At 37.1% G+C, this 26,078-nt stretch overlaps 3 protein-coding genes across 5 annotated transcripts; 1 reads left to right on the top strand and 2 right to left on the bottom strand.

Annotated features, from left to right (window-relative positions):
• Positions 1 to 9,753: 9,753 nt before the first annotated feature.
• LOC128227624 (tripartite motif-containing protein 2-like) lies at positions 9,754 to 17,522 on the bottom strand. 3 transcript variants are annotated; one of them, XM_052938335.1, is made up of 5 exons: positions 16,365 to 16,559; positions 15,301 to 15,431; positions 12,523 to 13,597; positions 12,139 to 12,179; positions 9,754 to 9,958 (listed from the first exon to the last, which is right to left on the bottom strand). In XM_052938335.1, exons 2-4 carry the CDS (start codon positions 15,380 to 15,382, stop codon positions 12,143 to 12,145), a joined length of 1,194 nt encoding a protein of 397 aa, XP_052794295.1. In that variant the 5' UTR covers positions 15,383 to 15,431; positions 16,365 to 16,559; the 3' UTR covers positions 9,754 to 9,958; positions 12,139 to 12,142. The 3 variants fall into 3 exon arrangements, with proteins under 3 accessions (XP_052794295.1, XP_052794294.1, XP_052794293.1); XM_052938334.1 differs by lacking the exons at positions 9,754 to 9,958; positions 12,139 to 12,179; positions 16,365 to 16,559 and adding an exon at positions 17,377 to 17,522 and having other exon boundaries at positions 12,209 to 13,597; XM_052938333.1 differs by lacking the exons at positions 9,754 to 9,958; positions 12,139 to 12,179 and having other exon boundaries at positions 12,209 to 13,597; positions 16,365 to 16,558.
• On the top strand, positions 16,708 to 22,091 carry LOC128227625 (tripartite motif-containing protein 59-like). Its single transcript, XM_052938336.1, has 3 exons — positions 16,708 to 17,265; positions 20,010 to 20,099; positions 20,286 to 22,091. Exons 2-3 carry the CDS (start codon positions 20,036 to 20,038, stop codon positions 21,314 to 21,316), a joined length of 1,095 nt encoding a protein of 364 aa, XP_052794296.1. The 5' UTR covers positions 16,708 to 17,265; positions 20,010 to 20,035; the 3' UTR covers positions 21,317 to 22,091.
• Positions 22,092 to 22,112: 21 nt separating this feature from the next.
• Positions 22,113 to 25,598, bottom strand: LOC128227626 (uncharacterized). The gene is made up of 2 exons (XM_052938337.1): positions 25,363 to 25,598; positions 22,113 to 24,814 (listed from the first exon to the last, which is right to left on the bottom strand). Exons 1-2 carry the CDS (start codon positions 25,411 to 25,413, stop codon positions 23,888 to 23,890), a joined length of 978 nt encoding a protein of 325 aa, XP_052794297.1. The 5' UTR covers positions 25,414 to 25,598; the 3' UTR covers positions 22,113 to 23,887.
• Positions 25,599 to 26,078: the final 480 nt, after the last annotated feature.

The following is a 26,078-nucleotide window of genomic DNA, read 5'->3' as shown; positions in this document are numbered from 1 at the left end:
CAAACAACATCATACTTCAGTTAAAAATAATACCTAAAAATTTACGAAAAACCCCAAGTGCACACTTTCTTTTGCAGTCTAGATCCTAAAGTATGTTCATATACGAGAACATGTGTACTTAGTTCTGTATATTCCATCGTTGCTTGCTCTGCTCTTCAAAGATACGAAACTTACGTAACACACGTGAGAGAACTACTTTATCAGTAGTTGTGATATAAAACAGCAATTGGTTTGGACAGTCGCACCACTTCTTGCGAGGATGTTTGCAATTAGTCTGCAATGGAACATACTTGGTAAGAGGTTTTACACACGTTATGGTCGATTTTAAAATTCAAAATTGAATAAAATTGATTGGTTAGGCCTTTTGCGTACACGATTACCTTAAAAGTTTAGAGACACTATGAAACCCGTGTACTCCTATATAAGGCGTAAATCTCGTGTACGAAAGGGGGTGCGGGGTTCACCCCCATGTAGGAATATTTTAAATCTTATATATTGCGCTTAGAACAATTATCTTGGATGTTCTTCTTCCGACTGTCCTTAACCCGCATTCTATTGTGCATGGTATAGGGGACATAATGCCTTATAAATGGTGCTGCGTTAGTTACTACTTTTTCCAAATGCATAAAACTGTGTAAAAGTGTGTAGTGTACTAAGATACGCATTGGTTTTAATTTCGTATTTTGAACAGTCGTAGCATTAGGCCTTTACGGATAGAAACAAATGATTATGCTTAAGCATATGATGCTCCTGCTAGGAAATGCTTTTACTTTTGCAAAGACATCTTTCATAGAAAGAGTCGTCAGACATTCTTAAAGTTCATCATCACACTGATCCATCAGAGCGGCTATTTGCGTCTAAATGATGGATGTATCGCTGCCTTGGCAAATGGATTTACCACAAGCACAACCCTTTGAATGTACCAGCGTGTACCAAAACACATAATCAAATATCTTCTGATAAAGACGAAGAATTTATGTCTTTCTTTGGCTTTGAATATATCTAAAATATCAGAGACGAGGAATTAATGTCTATATTGCAGTTTCAACTGCGGGAAGAATACTGAGCATTTCTAGGGAATGGAAGGTTCATGCATTCTCTTTATCATCCATCCTCAATTTCGAGCATAGAGCTACAGCATAGATTTTATACATCGGAATATTGAATTAGTACCGCACTGAGTAATGGCAATCTGTCAACCTGGCACTAAAACATACATTTGTATCGAGGATAAAAGTATACGTAATCTTCTCATGTAAAGAGGTTGTACTTTAATTATGTCCCTATATCACAACGCACGCCAAAATCAAGCGAAGTAAGACTCCATTTATGATTTTAGTCAGGCAAGAAATTTCATTACGGGGCATTAATTCCAACACAAAGGTTATAAATTTAGTGTTACAGTTAAACCAAACATCGCTCTATATATCGACATACACGCCGAGAACGAAGAGAGTCCTTCTAGGATGGTGACGTCCAGCCTTGGTCAGAAAAATAAGTTTGCTTTGGGGTTTTGTATGGGTTTTTTCATTTAATTTCAATTTTCCATCAATTCAAGGTAAGTGTGATGTTTCTTGGTGTTATTTTCTATTTAACAGGCCATAATTAAACACGTGTAGTTTTACATCATGTATACACATGTCAAAGACTTACCCGTGTGACTAAATGAAAATGCCACTTTTGTCTTTTTAAATAGTTTTAAGGAGAATGAAGCATTATTTCTTGAATGGTGCCGAAAACTGTTTTATGGTGACATTTGAAGCGAGAAATAATTAATTAGCGTTCTAAATATTACCATAAGACAAGATTTCCTTGATGCTGACGACAGTCTTCAACAAGAGAGGTAATTACAATGTGGCAAAAGGAGTTCCATACGGGCATTTTATCTTCGCCCGTGGGCAAGATAAGAATATCTAGCATGGTTAAATTATTGGATCTACTTACCTGAGGTGGGAGAAAGGATGCTCTGGTAGAAAGATAACATATTGATATTTACTCTGAGTTTAGCTCATGATGTTTCAGAAATGATTGCCGACACCAAGTGTCCCATCGCCTGCAGGATTTTTTATTATAACCTGACGTGACCCTGAAGCACGCTTATTTGTAATGGTGCTTTTTATTTGACTTTTATGAGATAAGAAACAAAAATAATTGTCTAAGTTTAAAATAGTTGTATCTCAGGTTTCGCATTGCTAATGCTTCAAATACTATACAGTGTAATTTACCTGCAACACAATAACAAGATACTATTCATTCTATGATTTTAGGCGTTTATATTTCTAATGAGATGTTTTCATTTTTTGCATAAAAAGCTTCGTTCCGGTGTATTCTTGGCATAGTTGAAGACATTAGGCTTTAAATTTATACAAGCACACATACCCTGATACGACAGTGAGTCATGGATACATTTGGTGAAGCAAAGTAGTTCGGTTTAAACCTGTTTATCATCCAAAAAGTACGAAGCATTCATAACAGCACTAGTACTATTTCTACACAGGTACTTACATTAAACATTAATAACATTAAATTTATTAATAAACTTTAAAAAGCACAATCATATTCTCATTCATAAAACAGACAAGTTCCGATAATCTAAAAATAGATTCAACTACATTAACTGACCGGTATTCTAAACATAGTTTCTACATACATTAACTGACCACATGTTTGTCCTCATTGCGGGAAAACGACCATCTGATAAGTTCTGCATTTTAAAAGGTATTATTGCTGAAGTTGCTCGTAAAAAAAAGAATCATTTTCCTTAAAGAATTAAAACGTGTTAGTTCATAAAACTTGTCTAACGTATGCTATCTAATCAAAACACCGAAAAACCTTTAGACGCGATTGAAAAGAGCATTTACTGTACATTCAAATACATGGGGATACGTCGACTGAAGTGATAAGCTGTGTATTTTGAATGGAATTATTGCTGAAGTTATCTGTAAAAAAATGGTTTTCCCTAAACAAAACGTGTATGTTAATAAAAGGAAATGATATATTATGATGTATTGTATTTTCCTATCGTATGGTATCTAATCAAAGCAACGAAAAACCTTTAGAAACGCTTGAAATGGGGCATGCATTGTAACACTAAATACATGGGGGTAGGGGATTACGACGATTGAAGTGACATTTACAAAAACAAAATGACACAAGACGCCATAAAGATATAGATGTGTTTGTTTCCTCGCCCAGTGTGGGCACAAGCGCTCTCGGCACATTTTTCACTTTTAAGTATGTGCCCTTCACCCATTCCCATAGTTCAAATAAAATTTGCAACTCTCACATATTTGCCCGCAGATAGTCTTTCAGCGCCTCGCGCTTTGATTTAGTAATGTGCCCATTTTTCAATTACTGCAACTCCACAATAAGCTACACAATATCGATATATCTTGGCTCGCCCACCGCCTCTGCATGTTCTGCGGGCTTAAATGAACCACCGGTTTGATTATGTACACCTCATACATATTATATGTATTCAGTTATATATCATATTCATACAGTCTAAAATATGTGGCAAATTCATAAAAACACCCTACTTTCGGTTTTGCAGCGGCACGGGATAACTCTTTGCTATTGTTTTTTTATATCACAGGTACCCTCTCTCTCATTTTTTAAAGCTCGGGTGCCCTCGTAGCTCTGTATCGAGTTAAGTTATATGTTTTTACTTTAATTGTTATCGTATTTTTGCGTTGATCATTTTAATATGCATTACAAAAAAGACATAGCTATAACATTCTAGTGTTCCGTGGTATACTTCTTTTGCACATGACATACCTCCTTTCATCAGTTGAATGAACATTTACTGGCTTGTTGTCCATCGCCGATTTGTTTTCAGCAGAGAATGGCCGGTGCATGTACAAAAAGGGTATAGTTTCAGTAGATTTCGCAAAGAGGGTACCGATATGGATATGCACCGTGAAATATATAGTTTCAAAGTATAGAACACTAAATAGTTAAAACAAATATTTTATTTATAACTGAATAGCATGCGACGATATATTACTTGAAGATGAATCTGCATAACTAGATTCAATTAATAGTTAGAAGACATGAAATAAATCTAAATGATTAAGAGTGGATGGAGTGAGCATATGATATGGAAGGCTCGTTGTTGACAATGTATATAATATGAAAATAATAACTGGTCCAGTCGACTAGTTACACATATGTATTGTAAGTATCATATATCCACTCTAGTTTCAAAATACATACGTTTTTGATCATGTTCAATTTTTGAATATAATGCGCTCGAAATGTCGTCAGCGGCTTGAAGTTAGCGGCATAGCAGCGTGAAGTTAGCGCTATAGCGGCGTGAAATCAGCTAGGCCGCTAGGTCGCTGAATCGCTTGATCGACTTTTTTGAAAAAATGTTGGAAATTGCTTCAAATTGATAATTTATGAAATCCAATAAAAACAGCAAATATATCATTGTTTTAGAAGAGCAGGCATGTTTGCATATATTTTATATCTATTTTAAAATAGATAAATTATATTTTATTTGCAAGCTAAGACAAAAATTGCGGTTTAAATTACAGACTGCTTCTAACATCCATGCAGTTTTGCTGAAATTATTTTGAAATGATGCAGGGGCGGCTCCATGATTACACGTTAGAGGTGTCGTTACTGGGAGTGTAACCTTTTAAATTGCGCCCCTCTCTCATAATCGACTTTGTTTTGTTTTAAGTGTGGCAGCGGTGTTTTGTGGTACCACCACTTCAACATGTCATTACTTGTTCTCTCCAATATTGACATAAATCTTTGAGTTTGGGGAAAGGGGGGGGGGGCGACGGGTCCCCCCCCCCCGCCACCTGAATCAGCGATTGTAATTATTTGCATCATCTTTACAACATGTTGACATGGTGGGATTTGGGGTCGGGCGCCGGATATGCATCCACTAGAAGTGCCAATACAGTTATTATAACCGTTTTCCTGCGCTACCGCAACGGGCACCCGGAAGTCAAGGCCCTCTGACTCTAAATAATTGACATATTTTGGCGCCTTCCTTGCAACCATGTGATTCATGTTCTCGTTTGCGTTAGTACTTTGTAAATGGGCTAGATTTTCCAGCATACACTCATTTGTGTACCTGAAAATTTAATCATTACAGGCATATTGTAATTTGATATTTAGTCATCAATGCGACTTTAAGTGACTTGCTCGTTTTTTTTTTCGACAAAAAGTTTTCCCGGTATAGCATCTGAAAACACTCTTGTTATCATTATTTTACTATATAATATCGATATTTCAGAAAAAATACAGTTATAGCGTAAAAAAGGTATTTTGGTTTAGTGTGGTTCGAACCCACGCCAGATTAGTCAAGAAGAAAATAGAAAAAAATACGCTTAGTCCACACGCCACCGGAACTTCAACAAATGGTGGATATGTTGACCTGTTAAGGATACATTGATAACATCACGTGACAAAGTGTCAATCACGCAACAACACATCCGTGATAATTTTTCAATCGCGTTATTAACGCTAATGAAAACCGTGGACTTCAAAGACGATATTTGAGCGAGTCACTTTAATTATTAGATTTAATACTGTCGATTCAAAATAAAAATCTTTTTTCACGAGTCTTGATGGCTAAAATTAACATAAAACATTTCAGGTTTAAATAAACTTCGTTTTACGAAACTGATTATCATTATAACTATAACCCGTGCATCACGTTCAGGAAATCTTTTTTCAATTCAGTACCCTGCAGTATGTGCGCCTGCCGGTAATTCTCGTACTTGGAGACTTACACCAGGTTGGGCTGCATGAGGAGTGTTCATTGAGCATGTGGGCGGACAGGGCGTTTAAACTGGTCTTATTCTTATTATTAGAAATTTTTGACTATATGATTTTTATCATGTGATTTTTTAAGATCTTGAAATAAAGACCGCTTGACGCGAGTACAAGTGGTTGAATCCCCGTCCATCGCTAACTGTTCGATGTTCAACCCCTTTTGTAAGAAAGGCTTCCATCGCTGTTGACGAACTATTCCATACAAGCCGTCAATTATAAGAATTTGATTTTCTTACTATTTTTCTTACTATTTTCTGATATTCTACTTAGTTCTGATACTGGCAAATATTAGATTAAACAATAAAAAGAAAGAGATACCATCATTTATGGACGAATATAACGTTTCACTCCACAACTATTCTCATGCATCAAACAAACCCATGGCGTCACTAACTTGACGTGTTTTATATTGACGTTGACGGTGGCGTAGAAATCACGCTAACTCTATCGATTTTCTTATAATACTTAAATCTTTCAGCAATTTACCTCACCGTCATTTTTTTTTGTTTTTACATAATCATATTCATTATTCTATTCCATTTCCTATGAAATAATAAAAACATACCCTACCCGAGTTCGTTTTCGAAATAAATACGTCACATTCAACGATGGGTATCTATTTTTGGCGATTCCTTATAGAAGACTTTTCGTCATAGAACTTAAAATTAATAATTTTCTTCTTAGATACTAGTACTAAAATTATAGGATTATTTATTCAGCATACAATAAATTATATTCCGATTTTTTTTTATAAAAAAAGCCGTAAAATTATATTTTTTTACGGTTTCAGCAAAGTTGGCGCCAAATAGCACGTGTCCGCTAGGTAGCGCTGAAAATCAACAAACAACGGGATTTAAAAAATAAATAAATGCACCTCGTTAAAGTAGAGTCATTGACGATTGTTTGTTCCAAGTTTCATCAAAATCGGCCGACATTCATAGTTTTCGGAGAAACGTGGTCATGTACCTTAAACGGAAATAGACGAGGTTTAACGACGTCGTTTTCGTTGGAGTTTTTTTTCAATTCGTATACAACCTATTAGTTTCATATAATGAAATGGCATATAGACAGTCATTAATAAGAACTAGAATGTCAAATTTCGCTGTTAAAGGTCTGCCTACTGCCACTCGTCCGATAAACACTCCTGCGTCATATTTTGCGTTTCCAATGTGTCAGCCAATGAGGTGTTGAAAGGAATATCTAAATGGTACAGCAGTGCTCGTGTTCCTTTATGCCATCTAACTATAACATAAAATCTTGTTTACAATTTTCGTTATGCATGGCTATTTTAAATGTTAAATTAGGCTTAAAACAGTCATCTTGGGTATTATATTGTCTTCTTCTGTATGTATGTATCTATTTTCTTATTCTGCAAGTTTGTTACTTTTGTCTTGCTCTGCAAGTCTGTAACTATTGTTTCGTTCTGTACCTCTTAAACTATTGCCGTATTCTGTATGTCTGTAACTATCGTCGAATTCTGTATGTCTGTAACTATCGTCGAATTCTGTATGTCTGTAACTACTGTCGTGTTCTGTATGACTGTAACTATTGTCTTATTCTGTATGTCAGTTTCTATTGTCTTGTTCTGTATGTCTGTAACTATTGTCTTATTCTGTATGTCAGTTTCTATTGTCTTGTTCTGTATGGCTGTATCTATTGTCTTATTCTGTATGTCAGTATATATTGTCTTGTTCTGTGTGTCTGTAACTATTGTCTTATTCTGTATGTCAGTTTCTATTGTCTTGTTCTGTATGTCTGTAACTATTGTCTTATTCTGTATGTCAGTTTCTATTGTCTTGTTCTGTATGTATGTAACTATTGTCTTATTCTGTATGTCAGTTTCTATTGTCTTGTTATGTGTGTCTGTAACTATTGTCTTATTATGTGTGTCTGTAACTATTGTCTTATTCTGTATGTCAGTATATATTGTCTTGTTATGTGTGTCTGTAACTATTGTCTTATTCTGTATGTCAGTTTCTATTGTCTTGTTATGTGTGTCTGTAACTATTGTCTTATTCTGTATGTCAGTATATATTGTCTTGTTATGTATGTCTGTATCTATTGTCTTATTCTGTATGTCAGTATATATTGTCTTATTATGTGTGTCTGAACTATTGTCGTATTCTGTTTGATTCTGTATGTTTGTAACTATTGTTTTATTATGTGTGTCTGTAACTATTGTTTTGTTCTGGGTGTCTGTAACTATTGTCATGTTCTGATTGTCTGCAACTATTGTCTTGTCCTTTATGTCTGTTACTAGTATCTTGTTCTGTCTGTCTGTAACTATTGTTTTCTTCTGTGTGAGTGTGTGTTTATTTACTAGTAGTTGTTTTATAAGGATACCGCGAGTACACATAGCATATCAATTATGTTATTGTATAATGTATCTGTCTTTACTGAAGAACGAATAATACCGTCCTTATTTTCAGAACCTTGTCCATTCCGAATCATTTTCACCAACATTTTACATGTTCAGATATAAGTTAACCTAGCTCGTTATTTATATCCTTATTCTTCGCCGAGTAACCTACCATATTTCAGTTGTTTTATTCAATAATGCCAGTTTTTGCTTTCGATTAATGTCAAAGAGACAAAACTAGATATTTGCATACTGTTTCGTCAGGTTCTCTAAGAACTGTTTTTAGTGACTGTTCCATGCCTGTTATCCATATAGTTATTGACTTGTTGACAACCATTTTTATGTCTGACATGTGTTTAGACGTTAAGTGTAACCTCCTTGAGTGTCTGAACATTATGCCCCTGTCAAAGTGCTACGTTTTTGCCCCGCCGTTGTGCCCCTGTTCAAACCCCAACGTTTTGCAAATTTCGGCCGGATTCCACCATGCGCAACTTGTCTCCCCGTTGTAGACCAGCTGTGACACGATTGGAGTCGGGTTTCTACACTGGCACCGGATTTTCAAACTCAATCATTTTTTTAAAAATCAAAAAAAAATCTTATAATTCCTTACTAAAAATTATAATACCGAACATGTGAAAAAATATTGATTTTTTTTTTAAATATGCACTTTGTACTGTATAATATACAATGTACTAACATGCATGTTAGTATATTATACAGTACAAAGTGCATATTTTAATATATAAAATGATTAAAATGAAAATCCGGTCCCAGTGGGTTACTACCTCGCTGCCGCCACGCTCTGGTCTCGCTGTTATCACATAATCGCCACTTGTTCCTCGTCATGCCTGGCTGCGAAGCCACTTTGCACCCCGTTCTTTTTCGTTCCAATTGGGACACTAAACATGACTGGGGTAATAGATATTGCACACATCCTTCTCCCCTGACAAGCAGAATAGATCTTTGACACCATTAGCCAGTAAAGATGGATTTATAACGTGCAGTGGGGTGAAACTGTGTTTAAAATTAAAGATAATTAACAATCTTTACCGATATATTTTAAGAATCTATGGTCAAGTGATTTGCATGGTGGTAGTGATTTCTGTGGTGTAAGGGAAGTAACACTTCACTTAAGTTTGCATTGAACCCTGTGCGTCTTAACATGACCAATGTTAGCTATGTGGCTGTGTGTCTTGTCTCTGTATATTCTATGGATACATCGGTTTATGAGGCGTACGTTATAATTAGATATGTATATACATATAACATATCCATTTCAATCCTGGTTCCACTGATAAAGTTTAAAATAAGTAAAAACATGCATCACCCTAGTTTCAGGAACACGTTCAGTATGTAGCTAAGGGTAGATAACACTTGTAGAAGTTGGTGTGTAAACCCTACACCAATATTGCATTTAAAACTATTTTGTTCGGTTTGGGACCAATGAATTATTCACGCAAATTATGTTCTGTATATAATTATGAACATTAACATGTTCGTAGCCAAATGCATATATATATACATTCATAAAATTATATATATTTTCAAAATGCACGTTGGTCACATTAGCAATATGAATACTTCAAGAGAACAATAATGGGTAAATGTTTCCACAGATTTATTTGCATAATAAATATATAATCGCATGTAGTATGGAATAAAGCTGTACATATTGCAATCATTATTACAAAAACAACCATAAAACACAATGATTTAAACAATAAATCATAAAAATTAGTAAATCCTTAATTCGAATTATCCCCCGTGTATGTGGAAAATCTTGATTTCAGCTGGATATGCGTCCATCTGAATAAAAGGACATGTACAATAGTCTGATATTGATACCTTTTGTAGGACATATGGGACAAAAAGCCCCATGAAAATCCAAACAATAATTAAATAAATTAACACTCTACAATTATGCGTGATAACGATTATTCTATCAGAATGTCCAAGAAAAATCCAAATATTAATTGAAGAGGACACTATACAAGTATGCTTGATTACGATTATCCAAACAGAATGCCTTAATAAATTCCAAACATTAAACGGAGAGGACAATCTACATTCTAGAGAGCATGCCTCTAATGATTACGTCACATATTATATGTTGAATTGGTTGTCGAATATCGCACTCCCTTCCTATCAAGGCGTCCTGGGTTCGATTCCTGGCTTGATCATGGACTTTTACATTAGCGTGGTCGACAAGCTAGACATTTCGTTTTTTAAGCGTACTCCGACCCCGTTCACCCCCTTTTTCCACCCCTCCCACAACTCCACCCTCTCCCAGGCCCCCTCGCCAATCCCCTCCCACAACCCCTACCCCACCTCACCCCCTCCCATGCCCCCTCCCCAATCCCCTTCAAACACAACATTAAGTATCATATTTCCGAGTAACATCGTGCAAACAAGCCATATAAACCTTGTGTTAATCTTTGTTTGAACTTATCTATTTTTCATCGATTTATCATCATTATAAAGCCTGTTTTGCGGAAACGAGGTTAAGCGAGAAATAATTAACTCGCGTTCTAAATATTGCCAGAAGACATAAATGTTTCCATGATGCGCTACAGACGACAGTCTTCAACAAGGGAGGTAATTGCAATGTGGTGACCATTAAAAGAAGTTCCATCCGGGCATTTTATCTTCGCCCGTGGGCAAGATAAGAATTTCTAGCATGGTTAAATTATTGGATCTACATGTACTAATCTGAGGTGGAGAATGAACCTATCTTACACTCTCGGCCATGGAAGATACTTATAATCTTAGATGAAAGGAGCATTCATCCAACAACCGTTTTTTACAGAAATAAGTCGAGCTATCACAGTGGTTACAATTAACGCATTGAATCGCGTTTGAGGCAATCGTGGATTCTACATTCTCATACATCGTTGGATAATGATGGTCTTTGTCATAAAGTTGTTATATTTTGTAAATGGCAAAGGTAAAGTATGTCGACTGCCAATAAGCTTTGAAACTTTGAATTTATTTATGGTACGCTTAACATCATCGTTCTGTACGAGAATGGGATTATAAAACACACTAAGGAAAATCACCAGTAGTTGCCTAATATACGCATAACCGACGCACCAGTTGTGTATGCTGCTAGTTCCGTCATTTCAGACAGACTTTGCCCTTTGTAGCTGACCTTGTAAGATCACCAATGGCTCACAAAGGAAGTTGAATATTGCGTTTATCGTTCTAACAAATTTTGCCACAAGATAATTATTATACATAATAGGCAATTAACACTATTTAAAGACTATTAATATGTTTTTCAAAAATAAGACTATTACATGCGTCTTTACGATTATCTGAACAATTTACTATTTCAACGGTCGTATCTTTTGCAGATATGAGGCTGTGACGTCACAGTCCCCGGAAAACCATGCTAACGCACTGTTCTGCCACACACTCAATCCAAACAATGACCCGTTCGTGTAAGAGTCGAATAATACAAAAGCATTTGCTAAGCAGGTAAAGCAACGTATCTAGATATGCAATATTTTATTAAATGCCGATAACAATTAAATAACCCAATCATTAAATAACTTAACAATTCACTGCTGAAAGTCCAAACCATACGATAGTTGGCATGTTCTCAAACTATTATAATAATATAAAAATCCCAAAACAGCTAGGCATGCAAATCGTACCACCTTGTCTAAACGATATAATTCGGCTGAGGAGAGGAGAGACTAGCTAAAACATGCAGAGTTCGCAATTTGATCGTGTAAAATGCAGAACGCCATTTATGTGTCCTGTGACTCATGCCCATTACATACCGCGTCAACACCACATGGATAACAAAACCCATCAATATGGCGGGAGGGTGCTTATATGATGGCCGTTTAAACATAGAACAATTAGTTTTGGTTTGCAAATATACATATTAATAAATATGCACACAAGTATCACGCCTGCATTCGAGGGATGTGCACTAGAAATCACTATACTATGAGAGTGTGTTAGTGTGCAGCCCTTACTTTTTCAGTGAGTGTAAAACCTGCTGCCCGGAGCTGAAACTCTATAGGAAGAAACAGATCAATATAATGAGACACTAGTAATCTTTATTGTACAGACAACCGTTAAGCACATAATTATGTTAAGGTTACAACATGGTGTGTATTCAAAATAACGTAACTGAATAATAGTTTGCGCGTTTATAGTGCAATAAAATATTATGCAAACTCAGAAAAGGGTTTCGTAGATCAGAGAGCGGTAACGGTAGTACAGTAAGTGTACATTCAGTAGAGACAACGGTGCCCAGAAGACTGGCAAACGAGTGCACGTGTGTGCGTCAGTACTTATAAGATCTTGTGGAGGGCGTGTATCTACTGGAATAGGGAGTGCTGGAGTAGCTGCCGTACCTGGAGCTGCCCAGGTAACTACTACCACTCGAGTAGCTCGACCCGGAGTAGGAACCGGAAGCAACGCCGTTGGGTTGTGTCTGGATGTTGCCGAAATTACCTATACGCGCGAGCAGAGTGGTCTCATCGCGGGCTTGGAATGACGATTCTGAGTTGTCTTTCTTTTCCGTATCGTCCACCTGCAGACTTGGTTCGCTCTGGTAACTACGGATTTGTCGGTACACTTGGAACAAGTCTTGTATTGTTCCTGTCGCGGTCGCCCGGTCTATGTCTTCCAAAATCTTCATAGCTTCGTCTTTTTTATCAGCAAGCTTCTTAATCTTTTCCTCAACTACAGTGTAGCTATTGCCCTGACCTGATTGTGCCATCTCTAACAATTCTTGTTCTCGTTTGTCAATCGCAGCTCTTATTTTAGCAAACGTCTCTTTAATTTGCTTACTTAGTGTGTCGTCACCTTGGCTGCATCCTTCAAGGGACTTTTCACACTCAGCTTTACGCTCATCAAGAGTCTGTATTTCTCCTGTAAGATTGTTCTTGCCTTCCTCGATAACCGGTCTGTATTTCTGCGATGCTGCACTGATATCCACAACTAGCTTTTCTTGTGAACACGTCTTATGGTCCAGTACCGTACAGTCCTTACATATAGGTGTGGCACATTTCTCACAAAAAAAGTTCACGGGCTGCATGGCATGTGTGGTGCAGTAGGTGACGGTCTGTCTGTCCGTGCTTCCCACAAAGTCCAATAGCTGTACGATCCTGTGGTCCGTGGTAAGCTCTCGGATACCGTTCTCCGTCGTGATAAAGTTTGCCTTGCAATTTGGGCACGAGATGGATACGGCGTACGTCTTGTTGCTGGATGGCACGAGCGCCATGCTCTGGCGGTACTCTGTCTCCTGGTGATAAAAGGTGAGGATGCACGCCTGACAAAACGCGTGGTGGCAAGGAAAGAGTCGCGGCAAGCGGTCTGTCATGTTGTAGCGCTCGCGACACACCATGCAGCGCAGGAAGGAGCTCTCAAACATGTCCTCGTCCAGGATAATCTTCTGTGTGGCTACCACCGGCGTCTGTCTCATCTCTGTAATGACATGCACACTTCAGCGTTATGATAAATAACAAGAAAGACCATTGATGCAAAGCAACAAAGGGCGCCAATAATTTATAGGTAAAAAACATGTTACTTTATCGATATCAAGAAGTTGTTTGTAATATTTCATTTAACCAAAATAACAAAAAAGTACAAAGTAGTGGTAAATTAAGGCGTTATTCAGGGTTCATGCATCTAATATTTACTCTAAAAATAGGAACGTACTTCGAGCGGAATGATGCACTATACAAAAAATTAAATACATTGATCTGTTTATGATGAAATAAAGCCTTGGCTTTAACTATATTTAGGATCGATTTCCATATATGTGTCCGCATGTCTTTGGGAAAACCTATAAGCATGCTTTAAAACAATTACTAGTATCCAAATTTTCGAAAGCCGCTAACTACCGCCGAGTCACACCACACAGCCGAAAATGGTGTCTGCTACGCGTATCGCAGTATACATTAATTATGCCGTCATTATCTTAAGATATATTCACTCACAACAACGTCTTCAGTTGTAAAAAAAGTTCAAAAAATTGTTGGGTGCTTAGGAACGAAACTGAAACAATAACTATATTTTGTTTTTCTTTACGATGTTCTAACCGTGTTTTAATAAATGTAATCATAAGACTCATAATCATATTCCCCAACGGCCTTATCGGAGTCGGTACCGGCAACATGCAGAGCTGTAATCCCGACATGCTTAATCCAGGCACGCGACATGTTATAAAAGTTATGCAATAAACCCTGAACTCCCTCCATTTCCATTGTGGGCTCCCGTGAAGCAATACGACATGACGCGGCCATGTCTCGGTTGGCACGAGGCAAAAATCGAGGGCTCCCGTGGAGCAATACGACATGACGCGGCCATTTCTCGGTTGGCACGAGGCAAAAATCGCCGTCTCTGTTTATCTATTACATGCGTTTACTGATGTATTAACTGTGTTGCATATAATGTAGGAATTATTGAACTACAATGTCATTTATTTATTAGAAGTCGTTAAATTTATTTATTTATGCATTCATTGTATTTTCTGATCATTTGAAGTTGTATTTACTTTCACATGTTTTTTACCATAAATGATTATGAAATATACGCCAAAGTATACATCGGTGCATGGAATTCTAAAAAAAAACTTTCAGTAGGACATCCATTTAATATTCCTGGAGGAAATACTTTTAAACTTTAACACATAATGTAAACGTAATTGAAATCAGACTGTAATTACCCTTCCTACCATGTGCGACCCAAAAATCCCGTTTCATAACATTCGGAACTCCTCGGCCATTTTCCATTGAAAACAACCTCATATGTATACCGGTACATCAGTAGAATTTCGTAAATTTTTAGCTAATCATATTAATTAATTGTAGTGTTTACGTGTATTTATTAATTCAAATTTGAATTGATTGCCAGTGAAGCGTATAATTGCATAAATAATATTGATTCTCTACAGCAGAGCAAAATATAAATGCTGAATTGAAATTACTACGCGATCTACTTGCAGCGTAGTTAAATGTAAAGATTTCTGACATTGTAAACCGTCCATATACATCCGAGGTTGTTTTCGATGGTCCCTCGCTGCAGTGAGAAGGCGCCAATCAACATTGATGTCGTGAAATGAGATCCGAGGGAAGGCACTCAATTCACCGATACAAAATTGCAGTTTCACAGTTATAAACTCCTACCTGCGAATGTCCGTTTTGAGTTGGGACTCATGACCCCTCCCTTAAAGTTAGGGTCCTCCGTGGGTTTGACCGAGTCCGTCATTTACAGTGCTGTATGGACGCTTGTTTGTCCCGTATATAAATGTCACGACCTAGAAATAAAACAGCAAGATTTACTGGGCCAGGCGGTGACAATAGTACACACTTATGATGACGATAGCTCATCAATCAGCATTTTATAAATAAACAAAGCATGGAGCATTCATAGTTTAAACTGAGTCTGCTTTGGTGAGTACAGGTAATTACTTTACATTAAGCATAAAAGTCATGAATGAACGCATCTATATTTACATCATCGAGCTATAAAACACTTGCTTGCAAATACGTTTTATGATCCGATTGATTTATATTATTTATCATTGAGCGAACGCTGCCTATCATTTTGTGATAATCAAACAAAGGAAATATAAGCGAGTTTTGTTATCACTTTAAGGCAGCGTTTTATAAACATATTCATGTTGTTTTTATTGATTCTGTACTTAAGTTGTTTTCTCTTTGCATAAAAGTATTTGTGTTTGCGATGTAACAAATTGCAATATTATCTATGATTATATAATGACAGATAAAAATGCGGTAATAGGTTTTAATGCTACAATGAAAATGGCTGACCAGACACAACCGGGCCAGACAGTGTGAATAAACTGCTGGGTACTGAAAAAACTTAGATTTTATTGCTTTAACGCAGCAATCAATGAAGGACAAAATTTATTGGTCGATATCAAGTTACAAAATAAATTACATGGTAGACGAAAAGGTTACCATTTACGCTATTAAATATAAGAGCTTTATAAGGTTAACTTAAGGTAGTCAAACTTGGTAGTAGTTTAAACGTTTGTAATACAGTCCAGCTTTTACCTGGCTCGGTATGTACCCAATCAACAAGTCGAATGTTCATTGAAAAGGCTAGTGTTCGACCATCTAAATAATATAGAATAGATGATGCTATACATATTGAGTTAAGAGATGTTGAGAACGATTCTCATAAATCAAAGCAAGTACAATGTGAAGTAGCTCATTAAACCAACCTGTCTGCCTAGCAACTAGTGTCCACTCCTGTCACTTTCCTTGGTAACCCTTTCACAAATTAACTGCAATTTATCTTAAGTTTCAACCTATAACCAGAAGCAATTTGATCAAAACACATATACTTGTACATAAAATACACCTGTTAAGCAAAACACCGGAAGCTGACTTGTGCGCACGCGCAGATGTCACATATGGAGTAATATCGTCTGCTTATTCTTATCTGCTGAAGCATGGTAAATTGCCTTAAGGTTATAAATGGCGACACACCTCGCCGATTGCTGATTAAAGTGGTGATTAAAGAGGCACGAATAAGGTTGGATGTTGCATCCATCCATATTTGACTTCAGTCCTTTGTGTTACTGTGATATGTACAAAAAGGTTTATTGCGCAATTGACATGCATCAAGTCTTGATAAACATTTGTGATTGTGCAGAAAAAGGCGCGCTTTCGCCTTGACATTTGGTGCAGAATTGGTGCCGCCGTGATTAGAGTTATATTAATAAATGTTTCCACATTGCAGAAGCACATTCAAATGTAACAAAATCATCTTGTTTGGGCTCATGGATTATTCATACTCGCGTTTTTGAATTGTAAAGTTTATGCGGCTGAGTTTAGACGTGGTAAACTTGTGTCTTAATAAACGTCAACCCATATGGGGCCTCTGCGTGGTATATAACCCAGACATAGTGCATTATTTATGTAAATTCGCTATATGGAAGTTTATTTTTGTCAGCCAATGCCAGGATCTGTTACAAATACAGTTCGTTTGTTTGTGTACATGTGAATGATTTCTTTCATGACTTAAAACAGCTCAAAACAAACTGTTTTGTCTTAAACAAAAATTGCTGCATTATTTGGAGATACTCTGGGCACTGAGAGCATCATCTATATCTGAGCAAGGTATGTACATATTACTCATATCTGTTTAATAAAGCTATAAAATATTGCTTATCAGAGATCGATTCACTTTAAGCACATTCGATGTCTTATTTAAACTTTTGAAATGCATACCTGTACACTTGTAAGTCTTTCATGCCATGTTTTGTCACATTTCAAAGCGAATAAGTCTACACTGACACTAGCTTAATGGACGTTTCCTTACTTAGCATTGAGGTGTTGCATGTGCGTTTTAATTCGGTCTTTACATGTATATAAAGTCTGACTGTACCATATTTAAGCTCCATCCTTACTCGCCTACTCGGTGATAAATCATATATGCAGGTACATTAGTGACGCAGGTAAATTGCATTGGAAAAAAACGCGTTAAAAGTGTAAGATATGATATACAACTGTACATTTGTACTAACTTATTAAGAGGCTTCACATTTTTATATTACTGTATAACCCAAATGGCTTTACTGGGAAATAAATGAGTTTTTCCAGATTCATATTAGCTATACTTATTGTTTTGGAAAAAGTATTAAGGTTGTGTATGACTGGATATCTCAATCTTTAACTAGCTTCTACGGCAGTCTTTACCAGATTATGAAAAAAGGAATAAACGCTGACCATTTGCCTTGCAATTAATCATGAAGAGTGCATCTCCACAATATTGTTCGAATCATTGTTTTAGATTTCCCCGTCAAGACCGGATTCCTGCCTGCACAAATCTTGCAGACCTAGCATGCATTTCTGCTGAATCTGCATGTTCTCATTACCATGCACCAATCTGATTCCATGGAATAAATCCAGTGCCTTTCCTAGTGGATCTGTTTAGGATATTCTATAAATTTGGAAACACCGGTCGAGACATCCCGTTAATATATATTTAAGTCATACTTGTTATATATCATTACAGAAGGGCGTGGTTAGTGATTGTTATAACCCTCATGTTAGTCGTAACGAGTAAAACCATTTTTAAATTGTTTTGATATTGACATCTTCTTTGCTTTCATCATTTAACCCTTATAAACCCTTTAACAGCATAGAATAACATGAATATGGTTACAGTAGAAATACATGTAGTTATGTTGGCGGCATTGTGGCGGAATGTCGGCCCCCGCACTTATTCCAGCTCATGCCGATAAGCGGTAATAAACATCGCTAAAATATACAGTAACCTTATGACACCACACACAGTCATAGACCAAGCCTTAATCTAAACCGTCATTTCTCAACTAGTGAAATGTAAATAAGTAGTTAGCAAAATCTTATTGCGGGGTTGAAATAAGGTTACGTATGGTAATCCTTCTTGAAATAAGGAAAGTAGACAATAATCGCTTAAAGAAATGATTTAGTAATACTGTCAACAGTCTGTGAATATTGTTTTAGCTATGCCTATATCACAATCCCAAAGACTTATAAGAAAACACTGGCCAAAATATGTTCTAATCTGAAACCTAATTTCCTTAAAATATCTTAATTACTTACTGAAATATGCGACCTTAGGTAGCCTTAGTATATATAAAACAAAGTGAAATCAAACGCCACTTGTCATTTGTGAATTACTTGTGTTGTAAAGAACTTTGGATAGTTTTACATCGTTATAAACTAAGGTGTGTAAAATATAACTACCTTTTTAGCATTACACATTTGAACACATAATTGACGCACTTATTATTTTTTGCTGAGTATATTGAGATTTGGGAGTTTTATGAAGGGTAACGACTGCTCACTGCGGAATGTGAGCGGAGCAATAAACAGTCTACGTCCATTGTACCGTATTGAGTCAATTAAAAATGTACATACTTTTACGACCTCATTAATCGTGCACAGTAGTAAAAGTGTCTTGTTTTATTAGTTTTCTTAAAAAGGTAAACATACTTTAGTGAGAAAGTTGCGGGAGTAATTCATAACATATCTTAAAGTACCTTTAAAGTAAGTAAACGCTTAAAATCACATGGGTTACGTCGAAAAGTCACGTTCCACATCAAGCTTATTAAGGATAGGTAAAATGGATCACATAAGCGGCTTTGGGAAAGGGGGGCTCCCGGCACGCGCGCCCCCAAAACAATGAACAAATGCACTTCATGTCACTAAAGAAGAGAAATTATGCAATACACCGAACACACTATTTAAGGTTGAAATTAGTCTTATTGATCTTGGGGAAAAACACCAACACTCACTGGCATACTTACTGCATATTTCGGGGGTTCCTAGAGATTGAGGCACACGCTCCGATGTGCGCCCTTAAACTGTGCCCCCTCTTGCGTCCAATCTTGATCGAACCGACATTTTATTTACTCGTTTATAGTCTCTGTGTTCCTTTACTTGTATAATGCAACATATAGGCTGAAAGATGACTTAGCTTGGTAAATGACTCACATCAGACTACTTAAGGTGGATCATTTATTATCAAGTTTCTCAGTAGTACAAGAATCATGTCCGCCCGCCCAGCCATGAGTCCGCACTGGCACAGTTTCAAGTATGCGCTGGCTCACCATCAGTAACAGTACATCCGAAATCTTTATTTCTACCGTTTAAGGACCATCGTCATGATATTTCATATAACAGTATTATCTTAAAGATGCTCAATAGAATTACTTTTAGTTAGCTCGTCTCTCATCTTAATAAAGATGATTAATTAGTAGTATTTTTGTAACGACGCCACAAGGAACGTGTAAAAGCGGTTGTTAAATTAAATGCTTATGGATAGGTGATGATCGAACAGAAATTTAGTACTCTTTCTTTGTATGTGCTTACAGACTCGGTGACAGAAGGAGAGGTTACCATGACAACAGAAGAAGACCGACGGCTGGAGGAGAAACTAAGACAGTTCGAGATGAAGGATGAAAGTAAGTCCTAAATCTGCAGTACTCTCTATACTCTCATATGGATTAAGTATCGTTTGTTACAAAGTGATACTAAGTTGTGATTGTTAGTTGGTCAAACAATGTATATCCATAGACCGCAGCCTGACAAGAATATTCGAAATGTTTCAAGAATATATTTCACATCTTTTTTTTAATTTTTATTTGAAGGTGCGGACACGGAGATGCACCTTGTTCCATTCGACGCAACCGATAGCCGGAAGCGAAACTTGGTGTTAGACGAGGAGCGATTCGAGGATACTTTCCTCAAATGCCTTATCTGCCGGGAGAATTACGATGACGACGAGAAGGTTCCCAAGATGCTGCCCTGCCACCACACATTCTGCCTCGACTGCCTCCAGCAGATGTTCCGAGTGGAAGGCGAGTTTCGCCAGACGCTTACTTCCGCCTTCCGCAGCATGCCCGTTGCCGTGAAGATTAGCTGTCCCTCCTGTCGTGAGAGCCTCATCGCCTCCGCCACTGAAATACTGAAGCTACCCAATGACCACACTGTTTTAGAGCTGGTCGCATTCATTAAGCAAATCGGGAAGGGGAAGATATCCTACTGTTCCAAGCACCAACTTCAGCCCCTGAACTTCTTCTGTGAGCCGTGTATGGAGCCGGTCTGCTGTGACTGTACTGTTATAGACCACAAGGAGGCCAGTGGCCATACTGTCATAAATGTGGATGAAGCTATGACGAAATACTCACCCGCAATAGACAAAACTCTGTTTGAAATTGACAGTGAAAAGAAATCTCTAGAGGAAAAGCGCCATGCTCTAGAGAAAGCGTTTGATAATGTGGAACAAATCCAAAGGGAGCTTGCCGTTCAAATCCGACAAACATTCGACCGTATTCGTGATTCGGTTGACGAACGTGAAAGAGAACTTTTCGAGCTATCTGAACGTGAAATAGACAAAAAAAGAACTATGCTTCGGGACTGTATGAAAATGGTTACCTCCCGGGAAACCGAACTTAAGCAACAGACGGCTAAACTGTCGCAGACGAAAGATCACAAGGACTTGGTAAACATGTTCGACTTCAACAAGGCAGCACGGGATGTGCTGGGAACCAAACCGGAAATCCCGGTGTCGCAATCTTCCGAAGACTTTGCCGTCAGTTTTCAGTTCAATAGTCGGCAGGAAAATGGCATTAGATCAAACATTTCAAATTTCGGGGATGTCACCTTCAAATTCGATTAACTTCTTTATTGCTTCAATATGTACTCATTTATTATATTTATTGGTATATTATTCATTTCTGTTCACCGCGCTTTCTTTACTGAATTAATAGTTATATGCTTAACATGTCAATAGTTCCCCAGTTCGAACAGTGGTTAATTGCTTACTACATTACAGGTGATTGACATTGACACCGAATTGATAATCAATTAGTCTGCAGTGTTTATTTCCTAATTGAAATGATCAGTTATCACTGCCTTGATTGTTTCCTGTCAATGTAAAGGCGTTTGTGTAAATACTCTTCATAGAAAAATGAAAATGATAAAATATCAAAAGTTAACGCAATCAATGTAAAAATGTTTCTCCATTTATTTTCGGTTACTGTGTAACATTGGGCCGATTGGTAAGAACTTTGTAAATGTTAACAAAGGGGTGAACGATATCGTTGTTAACTTGTAAACGTGAAATATTTGACGACGTGCTTATAAATGTAAATATAACAAGTACAGCTGAAACAAAATGTGTTAGAACTACTGCAGATCAGAAGTGTATCCATTAGACTTCCAGACACTTTGACATTTAACAACGATGACGTTAACAAGGTTGTTAACTTTTACAAGGTTCTGAACAAACGGCCTTTTATCTATTTATCTAATGCTAATGGGTTTTTTACTCTTTAATGTTTATTTTTGTTTCACCATTGTTTTGTTGTAAAAGGCGAATCCTTAGAATACACAATAGTTTATGTTTGTAGTTTGTATATATGTCAGAATAAAACGTATATGGCTGGTGTCTACCTTGCATAAATCTGGTAGTGTGTTGTATGTGTAATGGCTGGAGGTCTCAAAGCACAATACATCTTGAATTCAAAGGCTGATCTGCACACAGCTCTACATTCAGTTCATCTTATTTTGCTACTTATACCAGTTAAGATAGGAAGCTGAGACATTGTCGACGTTTTATGCACATTTAATTTAACAGGTACATGTATGTTCGTGATTTGTTTTATTTTTATACACGATTAATCTCGAATGACACACTTCAATGGTTCAGATGAAATAAACAAACAACAAATAGCGAAAACGATATAAAGACAGATACTAGTACTTTAAGCAAACCAACACAATAACAGTGGATCAATAAAATCCATCTCACTACAATATGCAAACACCAGAACCGAAAACAAGTTTATTTCGGCTTATGAAAGAAACATCTGGGCTTTCATTTATATCATATAAATCATATATATTTATATCGTAAACACACAATCATACATGTCATTTTCATGGCACAGCGCAGGCATTATTAATAACAATTCAAGTATAAAGTTGGCTAAAATATGTGAACGCTAGAAAATAAACAGTTACTGTTGGGCCGTCGAGTGATGTTAAAGTGATATACATTGTCAGTGATAGCTGCGGTGTGTCGTAGAACACCCTGGGCGTGGCATGGCCGAATGTGAAGGCCAGGGTCACTTTACAGCAATATTCACGTAGTACCTATCCGATTAAATTAAAACGCTGTACTTGAAGGAAGATCGTGAACTATATATCCTCAACGTTGGCTGACCAACATCGTTATGAATAAACAATGTATGAACTAACTGTTATTCTTCTTCTCTTCAACGATTGACCAAAGTTCATTTTACCGATATGTATTAAAATCGTATCGTATATGCCGTTTATATAACGAGAGTTACTACTGGGGGCAAATTAATCCCCTTGGCAAATTTACCCACGGGGTATACCGGGTATGTGCACATAAACGCAAATATCCACGGGGGTAAAATTACCATCGAGGGCAAATTTGCCGCAAGTAAAGAGGTGGTGTAATTTTGCCCCCATGGTTATATTCATGGTTAGTTTATGTCAAGTTATCGCAAAAGAAATGACTAACCACCGAGGATTTTTTTTATTTTGGTAGGGTTTTACAGTATTTAAGCGGCGTTATTCAAATTATTCATTTTTCTCAACTAAAATCATTTCGTCCGAAGCAAATTTGCCTATGTGATTGTATTCGTCCCCGGGGCAAATTTGCCCCACGGGCAAATACTGGGCATATTAACGCCATATTAATCAATTTATGATCGTTCACATAGTTTAGAACTAACTGTCGATTAATATAAATGTTTAAAATAAATATAAGTGTAGATCAGTAAACTCTCGTATGTCACTGTTCAATCTGAAAAAAATCGTACTGAGTTGTATTGTTGTAGGCCCTGTACCCCGGATCCCCACAGTAAAACCAGTATTAAAACTGTCTTATAGTAAACCTTAAAGGTTTCTGATAAAATAAAACACTGATAATACACAGCCTATCTCATAATATATGGCTCAAAATGTAGATCTGTATTAACTTTGAAGTGTGTACTGTTGAGCTTCGATGTCAAGATAATAAAACATGTTTTCTTTCGTTCACTGTCCTCAGCTTAAAGCATGTAAAGTATAAAATACAGCTTAGTCCCTTTGGGCAAATTGTCATCTTGAGCGACAGAGTCTATTATGAACGTCAATGTTCCAACGTTTACTATTCGTGTAGATGCTAGTATTATCACTATTACGTTTAGTAAGCGAATATGACACGTGTAAACTACTAAAATTGAGACGTTTTAATTTCGATACCATCTCCACCGACAATGTACTTTTCCTGCTCCTCGGTGTGCCTTGAACGACTGATACACAAAACTATAACCACCACGACCATCAGACCGAAGGCTGACCCGAATATTATGGCCAGTTCCCGGTCATACTGGAACTCCTTTTCCGTAGGTCCAGGGACCTCTGTCCCCGTCTTGTTCGAACTAGTCGTTGGCGTCGACATTGACGGTGACGTTTCTTCTCTTATTACGGTTTGCACTTGTTTAGTTCCTATAGATTCTGTACTTTCTGCACTGTGTGTGTTCGCGTTTATGTGTGTCACGGTGGTTTCTTGTGTACTGTTATTTGAATATACAGCCGGTCCACTAGTAGCCGGTTCTGGTGCTGTTATCGTTGTAGTTCCGAGTTCTGTGGTTGTAATTGGGTTGACGGTTCTTGTCTTTGTTGTTACAGTGTGGCTATCCTTTGTTGCTAATGACACATTGACAGGGGTGGTCGGGCTTGCAGTGCTAGTACTTGCCACTGTGTCGTTCAAAACAACGGCCGTAGTGGTCGATGCATTCTTTTTCTCAGTGGACGGCGATGGTTTAACGCTTTCTGCAGTTAAAATTGTGGACGAAGAACTCGGTGAACTTGATATCGTGAGCACACTTGTTTTAGTTGTCGGTGCCTTTGTAAAAACTGTCATTCCTGTAGAGCCTGAAGTCATTGCTTTAGGTGTTGTTGAATGTAAGGCAGAAGTATCGTTTGATATTGTAGAGGATGAGATTGATGCTGGCGCGGGTGAAGATGTTGAATGGAAAATAGCTGATGTTGGCGTAGGACTCGTAGAAGTGCTGACAGACGTGGATTTAACATCGATTGAGGTGTCATTATTGGTTGTGTTGAGAGGAACCGGGGTGGTCACCCCGTATATACAGCTCTGAAATAAAGAATTCATGGTTACATATTAAAGAACAAACAGGGCACATGGAACTCCGTTAGCTCTTGATTTTACATAACTGTGCAAGCCTGGTATATAAATTAGGATGTGAATTTACATTAAATCAGAATTACCTATTTGGTTAATTCAGCATATGAAACATACACCGGGGGTAACCATTATACAACAAGCAATCTAGATTATGTATCCCCGAGTTTGATATAAAACAATTATATTCGTCAAGTTGATCTGATCAACTACGCTTTTTGAATATCTGTTGCTTTTCGCTACGTGCATATAGTTGCTAATACATAGTTGGAATAGTAGTTATAGAATGATAATTATGTGGAATTGTTCGAAAATATATTCGTTAATTAACTTTCAATATAACACTCAGCTCTCATGTTAAATAATATAGAACATTCTTTGTTCGATGACGAATATAATCTATTAGTGCGAACACTGCTTCTAGTTATACGATTCTTGTGAGGTAGGCATTGTCTATTACTGGTAAGAAGATACAAGAGATAATAAGCAGTCTGACTTACCGCCAAAAGTCCGACCAGAAAGCTGGCTCTAAACACAAAGCCTGGCTGCATGTTTGATGGATGTAAGAACGCGGATTTCGCGAAATATTCAACCTCCTCCTCCTTGCTCTACATCCCCGAGGCTTTCCTAATGATTAATCGTGTCATGCACACATTTACCATTAGGCGTTTTCTTCTTCTTATAAAACCACGTGGTTTGGAATCTATTATTTCAAAACTTTAAGAAATACACCGATAATACTAAAGATAAATGCTCCCACTACTGAATGAGCGAATCTTAGCTGTTTGATAACGAACTGATACGGATTCAATCCCCGCGCAATCAGAATGTACACAAACAGTGATAACATTGTTACTCATGTGTCGCAACACCTTTAACATTTTATTAAAATGTTCCATAAACAAATGATTTATCGTCGCTCGGACCAAGTCTGGTGTTTTATCGATCATATTACCTCATTAAAGGAACATTATCACTTCTTCGTTTAATGAAAACTGCTTAGTTAGTACTAGAGCTCTACAAAGCGGAGACATTAAGGCAAGCTGTTGACTTAACAACCTTAAACAAATGGACAATTTATCAAGGAATGGCTGGAAAATGTCGTAGAACAGCACGCTCGAATATACACTGCTTTGCCTTAGAAAATACATAATTACATAAATGATGTAATATGTGCATGTCAAACACAATACAAATAGTGATTAAAGTCAAACTA

This window comes from Mya arenaria, chromosome 3 (genome assembly GCF_026914265.1).
Source record: "Mya arenaria isolate MELC-2E11 chromosome 3, ASM2691426v1".
NCBI classification, from domain to species: Eukaryota; Metazoa; Mollusca; class Bivalvia; order Myida; family Myidae; genus Mya; species Mya arenaria.
The sequence above is the reverse complement of the archived record's forward strand: the minus strand, read 5'-3'. Positions and strand labels throughout refer to the sequence as shown.

Coding starts and splice junctions, on each gene's coding strand:
- LOC128227624 (XM_052938334.1), bottom strand. CDS start 15,382: ATGACGGACTCGGTCAAACCCACGGAGGACCCTAACTTTAAGGGAGGG. Junction 13,598..15,300: donor CTCAAAACGGACATTCGCAG/GTAGGAGTTTAT, acceptor ATGTCATTACAG/AGATGAGACAGACGCCGGTG.
- LOC128227625 (XM_052938336.1), top strand. CDS start 20,036: ATGACAACAGAAGAAGACCGACGGCTGGAGGAGAAACTAAGACAGTTC. Junction 20,100..20,285: donor GTTCGAGATGAAGGATGAAA/GTAAGTCCTAAA, acceptor TTTTATTTGAAG/GTGCGGACACGGAGATGCAC.
- LOC128227626 (XM_052938337.1), bottom strand. CDS start 25,413: ATGCAGCCAGGCTTTGTGTTTAGAGCCAGCTTTCTGGTCGGACTTTTG. Junction 24,815..25,362: donor TTCTGGTCGGACTTTTGGCG/GTAAGTCAGACT, acceptor TCTTTATTTCAG/AGCTGTATATACGGGGTGAC.